Source organism: Triturus cristatus, chromosome 11 (assembly GCF_964204655.1).
Source record: "Triturus cristatus chromosome 11, aTriCri1.1, whole genome shotgun sequence".
NCBI lineage: Eukaryota > Metazoa > Chordata > Amphibia > Caudata > Salamandridae > Triturus > Triturus cristatus.
This window is the reverse complement of record NC_140594.1, coordinates 20258593-20264592: the sequence shown is the minus strand read 5'-3', so window position 1 is coordinate 20264592 and position 6000 is coordinate 20258593. Positions and strand designations below refer to the sequence as shown.

General features: G+C 47.9%; 1 protein-coding gene across 1 annotated transcript in view; it reads right to left on the bottom strand.

Annotated features, from left to right (window-relative positions):
- Positions 1 to 1435: 1435 nt before the first annotated feature.
- The window catches only part of LOC146783165 (transmembrane protein 132C-like), a 1355452-nt gene continuing 1350887 nt past the window's right edge, over positions 1436 to 6000 (bottom strand). Inside the window, exon 9 of the mRNA XM_085636355.1 lies at positions 1436 to 3419. Coding sequence (XP_085492481.1) covers positions 2238 to 3419 — 1182 coding nt within the window. The 3' untranslated portion in view covers positions 1436 to 2237. The remainder of the gene's footprint in view (positions 3420 to 6000) is intronic.

Genomic DNA, 6000 nt, shown 5'->3' with positions numbered 1-6000 from the left:
CCGTTCAGAGTAAGTGGACTTAGCCGGTATCTTCGAAGTAACTGGGTGCAAAATGTAAAATGAGGGCTGAAGTTGCAGAATTGGGAGTCTGTAGCAGAGTGGCCCCATTGCATCTTGGTGCTCAGTCATTGGTTGAGGCTTACAATAAGATCATTTTTAACCACCAACCAAAAAGCAGTCACCATCCAGTGTAGGACTGTTGATTGGCTCCTCGAACTGGGTTGATGAGTCTCACAGGACATTGGCCGGAACAGCTGGATTGTACAAGGGAATATTGAATCCCGAATACTGAGACAGAAAACCATTACAACAATATCGAGGGACAATTTATCGAAAGGTAAGTGGCACAGAAGGTAGTAAGGATTTACTTTTCTTAACTCCACATCTATGTACCCAGACGTTATATGTATACATCACCAAGGTGCACATATGGGGAGCTAGGTATAGAAATATATAGAAACGTACCTTTAAATATTTTGTAGGGGTGTGTGAAGAATTCCGTTCTGCCGGCGGTGTTTGTGGAGTTTTTCCCACTCCATGCTCTGTGCGGCGTTCCAGAAAACTCCACAAAGTGACAAAGAGCAGAGTTCTTTCTCTCGAGCAGCTCACCAATAGTAAGTTGGAGAGCATGTGCGAGAAAAATGTGTGTACTAGACCTCCTCCCGGCAAAATTTCTTATCATGGGCAGTCACGGCAGGCCGCGAACGCTCGCATTGAGAAATCTGCCGCTCGCGTTGAGGAAGCTGCTGCTTGAGTAGAATGTCTACTCGAGCAGCAGCACCCTTTGGTGTGACACGTAGTGCTGTTTGTACTTTTTTACAGCGCGAGACAAACTTCTGGCACTAAAAATCAGTGCGAGCAGCGCGACTTTACAAACTCTGCTGCTGGCGGAACTTTGCAGAGCGCGGCAGAGTTTTTCTGGCACTTAGCTGAGTTCTGTGGAGTAAAACGCTACAAACTCTTCCCAGGCCACATATTTTGTCCCTTATTGTTCTTGTAACAATATTCTGTCGCATTGATATTTGGGACTCGATAGTTGCAGCCTACACAGAAAAGCTGTGGGCAGACTCCAAGCCCGGTGCATGCTGTTAAGTAGCGCCAGTGGTATAACATTAGCCCCCGCAGCCCCTGTGGAGCAGGGGGGTGGGCTCAAACTCCAGGGGGTCCCCTCTGGCACAGTGCATGGGTGGCGGGCCCCTGGTCTGAGAGTGAGTGTTCCTGACTGGGGCAGGTTGGAGGGTATTCTTCATGTACTTTGCAGGGGGTCTCCATCAAGTTTCGTAATGCCGCTCAGTAGCGTGTTGGGAGGTCTTCAACTGTCCTGGTAACCACATCTTCCCAGATAAGGCTCTCACACTTCCAAATAAAATGGCAAATGCTATCATTCAGGATACATTCCTCAAAAGAAACACATGGACTAGAAAGATTTAAGGATGTCAATGCACAGGGCTACCTGGAAGGGGGAGGAAGCATACTGCATTTATTTACAAGATATATTTCACAATCTGTTGCAACGACTGGCATTCCACATCTCAAGCGAGCCACTGCCGAAGGCCTTGGGGTGCCTCAAAATGTGTTGAGGGCCAGCTGCGGAAGGGTGAGAGGTACACTGTGCTGTCCAGAAGAGGAAAGGGGCTTTGGTTGTGCAAAACAAGTCAAGTGAGTAGTAAGGACCCAGCTGCCCACCACATGTGCACCGGAACACATTAGGCAAAGATGGTCCTCCAAGTTCAACCTTGGCACGACAAAACATATCAACTGAATCAAAACTGAAAAGTATTTTTTTTCAAAAAAACAAATATTAAAAAATAAAAATCAATAAAATTCCAACAGTCAGAAAAGTTTTAACAGATAATATCACCATCCATCATCAGACACCTGTTGACCAAAAAACAAGAAACAGATGTCTGGGTAGAACCTTAAAATGTCCTATAAAAGGCCCCTCTCTAAACGTTATTAAAAATATAACATGATATTGTTTTTTTTCTGTTTTTTCTTTTCTACAAATGATATTTTTGGTACTTTTACGTATGCATTTTCACTTCTATGTCGCTGGGCCCCCCACGCCCACGCACTGTTCCCCCTACCAGTCCTATACATTCATATTTTCAAATAGTTTACCTGCAGAGTTTGGCAAATGTTTTTCCATGACTACCTGAAGCTGTTGGGTGGGTTCTATTCTACCCCACTTTGCTGAGTGTGTCTGAAGGCCCCAAAGTGTGGCCCCCAAGAGCGCCCTACATACTGTCCTTGTACATTGCCATGCAGTTCCTGAGATCCTTGGGGTCCCCCAGGCCCATGTCTTGACATACCCACTTAATGTCCTCCTCGTTGCCGGTCAAAAGAGAGTTGACCGTTGGGCAACTGTCATCTGCTGGAATGGTTGTAAAAGTGGTAAATTTCACCCGTTTCCTTTTTGAGGTGGGGGAATGCATCGGGTCACTTTTCTGGTCTTTGCTGTGCTTGCCCCCTGAGTCTGCTGACCTGTGTATCTGGCTCTGAACGTTTTTTGGGGCGCTGCCATTTAGCAGGCGATTGCTCTCCTCAAAGCCCACCCCTCTGTCTATGATGGTGGTGCGCTCGTCCTGCAGCGGGGAGACGTCGGGTGTGTTCTCCAACATCTCCGCCTCGTTACCAAGCCACACCCAGTCATGGGAGTGCGTCATGCTGGCTTGGCCTTCCACTGGGATGTGCTTGTGTCTGTATCTCAATGCAAAAGTTGCACAGTTTATTAAGAAGACAAGTATGGCCAGGCAGAAAACCCCCAGCAAGGCGTACATTCCAATCTCAAGGTCACTCAGTCCCCTCGGCGCCTGGACAAGGTCATTCTCCTCTAGGCCTCCATGAATCTTGGGAAGATCTACATTGGCAGGAAAGTTGGTGAAGTCTATTGGAATGTTTTGTAGCTGCCCATCGTCGGAGAGGCCACCTCCGTCCTCGCGACCACTGAGTGTGGTTCTGGCAGTGCTCCCCTCTCTCCTGTTGGTGCGTTCTTCATGCTCATCTGAAGAGCTTCCAAGATACCTTCCATCCAGCCCATAGCGTTCCTGGTCTGACGCCTTCTGCCGCCGGTCACTCGCTTGGTTTTCAATGATGCCCCCATCGTAAGCACCTCCTTGCCTTGAGTGGCCATCGCTCTGGCCAAACTTGACCTTGACACGGCCATTGCCAACGGCGAGCACGCTCTTTCTCTTTGACTTCTGGCAGCTCTCGGAGATCATCAGATCTACGCTGACCAGTGTCCCCTGCCCTTCGCCTTCAGCCATCACTACAGGCCACCTCAGCAGCGGGCTCTGGTGCGCGGAGACCACGGAGTCATCCAGTGAGACGGCAGAGAGGGTGAAGTCCTTGGGGTCATAGATGTCCAAAGGCGTCACTGATCCGTCGCTGAACTGAATCCAGGTGCTGACAATGGCTTCCTGGAAAAGAGAAAGGGACATTTCAGAAGGACTTCACTGTAAATACATCAGTTCAACTCAAGACATTCATTTTTTTGTATATGAAGCTTTTTTAATAAAGGACACAAGATGCACTGCTGAGAAACAGAGTTTCAGACGATCAACAAAGCACAGATGCAGTGAAGGAGAGCTGAAAAATGGCTACTCCACCTCGCATACTATACGGTCCTACGTACACATGATGGAAGAATGTGTGCATCTAAGATTAAAAAACGATCACCAGTAACTATAGAAACAATGGGCCCGATTAACAGAACTAACTTAAGACAAAATCCCAAACTTACTACTTTTGGTATTCACAGAAGGCATTTAGCAGTAGTAAAGTTAGGATTTTGTCTTAAGTCTTTCTTAAGTCTTTCTTAAGTCTGTCTTAAGTCTGTCTTAAGTCTGTCCTAAGTTTGTCTTAAGTCTGTCTTAAGTCTGTCTTAAGTCTGTCTTAAGTCTGTCTTAAGTATGTCTTAAGTCAAATTTAAGACAAAATCCTAACTTTACTACTACTAAATGCCTTCTGTGAATACCAAAAGTAGTAGGACAGACTTAAGACAGACTTAAGACAGATTTAAGACAAACTTAAGACAGACTTAAGACAGACTTAAGACAAAATCCTAACTTTACTACTACTAAATGCCTTCTGTGAATACCAAAAGTAGTACGTTTAGAATTTTGTCTTAAGTTAGTTCTGTGAATCAGGCCCAATGACATTCTTAGACAGGAAAAGTGGAAATAATTGAAAGGGGCGAAGTGATGGAAGCAGGAAGGGCCGCTTTGTGGACTCTTAAAGCAGAGTAGACACATCGGTGTTTGTGAAAAAGAAGGTTAAAGGCAGGACTGAGACAGCTCTGAAATAGCACATTTCTCTCCGCAGATATAACCACTGAAGGAACTAACTGGGGTGACTCCCTAAATCCATGAAATATGCCCCCCTGTCTCCCCCTCCATATTCCAATATTCAGCCCCCCACCTCACCCCCCGTACAGACACTTAGACATGAATCCTGTGCAGGATGTGTGATGCATCCAGGGCCACGAGGAGAGTGGTGCAAAAGAGCTGTGCTGGAGAGAGGACCTCGAGACAGTCCAGGGAAGGAGACAAGAGGGAGGGAACAGCATGGAAGAGTGGGAAAACAGCAGGGATTACACCCCACCCCAGCTTCTAATGGTGTTTTCAGTGGTGGGTCAGTCTTTTCACAACTCTGGGAAGAGGCACACACCCCTCTTACTGAATGATTACCACAGTGAGGCAAGAGACCTATCTTCTACCCGCTCAGTCGAAAGTCTTTTCACCTTGCCTGTGCCTGTGTCGTCACTCCATGCCATGCTGGCGAGCGCCGTGACATCGCCTAACACTGCTTTATCAATGTTAATGTTAATGTTACGAATGACTTGTAGAGCGCACGTACACCGGGGGGTTTCATGGCGCTGTAGTAGTAGGCTCTGACCATTACCTATGGGGATGTCAGTTGTAGGCTTGCACAAATAACCAGGTTTTGAGAGACCTCCTAACCTTCAGAAGGTCAATGCATGTCCGTATCTCCAGGGGAAGGAGTTCCACAGTCTAGGGGCGAGAGTTGCAAATCTGCAGCCTCCTAGACATTTCCACTTGAACGTGGGGGTGGAAAGGAGCGAGAGGTGAGGTGAGCGCAAGTTGCGAGAGGGGGTGTGCCTGAGTATCAGGTTGTCGATGAATTTGGGACTCTGACCGTGCAAGGATTTGAAGATCAGGCATCCTGTTTTGAACGTGCAGCGTTGAGGAATGGGGAGCCAGTGCAGTTTCCGTAACAGGGGTGTCGCTGGTTGCCGTCTGGAGTGTCGTAGAAGCAGTTTGGTTGTGTGATTCTGGACTATCTGCAACCGTTTGAGCAGATAGAGAGGCATGCCCAAGTAAACAGAGTTAGCGTAGTCCAGGTGTGGCAAGACGGTGGCAATTACAACCTGGGTCAAGGCTTCCTGCGTGAGTAGGCGATGAATCTTCCTGATAATTCGCAATTGGAAGAAGCATTTGGAGATTACCGAGCCGACCTGTGTTTTTAGTGAGAGATCATTGTTTAAGGTGACACCGAGTGTTTTTGCCGAAGGGGAAGGAGTAGGCGTAGATCCTAGCTCTAACGGCCAATAATGTGGGTCCCAGTACTTGTGGTTGTCTCCTGTGAGTACTAGCTGCGTCTTGCCAGGATTCATCTTAAGGTGGTTGCGGTCCATCCATTGTTGAATGTGCCGCATGGTGGCCTGAAATTCGATGATTGAGCTGTGTGAATTGTCGACCGTGAAGACCAGTTGTAGGTCGTCCGCGTTGTTGAAGGCTGTCACCTTCCTGTCTTTGAGGGACTGGATCAGGGGGAGGATGTAGAGGTTGAACAGGTGGGGGGAAAGGGAGGAGCCTTGCGGAACACCACACGTAGTTCTCCGTTTGGGGGCCATGAAGTGGCCTTGATGGACAGCCTGGGATCGGTCCTCCAGGAAGGAGCTAAGCCAGCTAGCGGCTGCGCCTTGGATGCCAGCTTGCCTGACACGGTCAACCAGAATAGTGTGGTCGACTGTGTCAA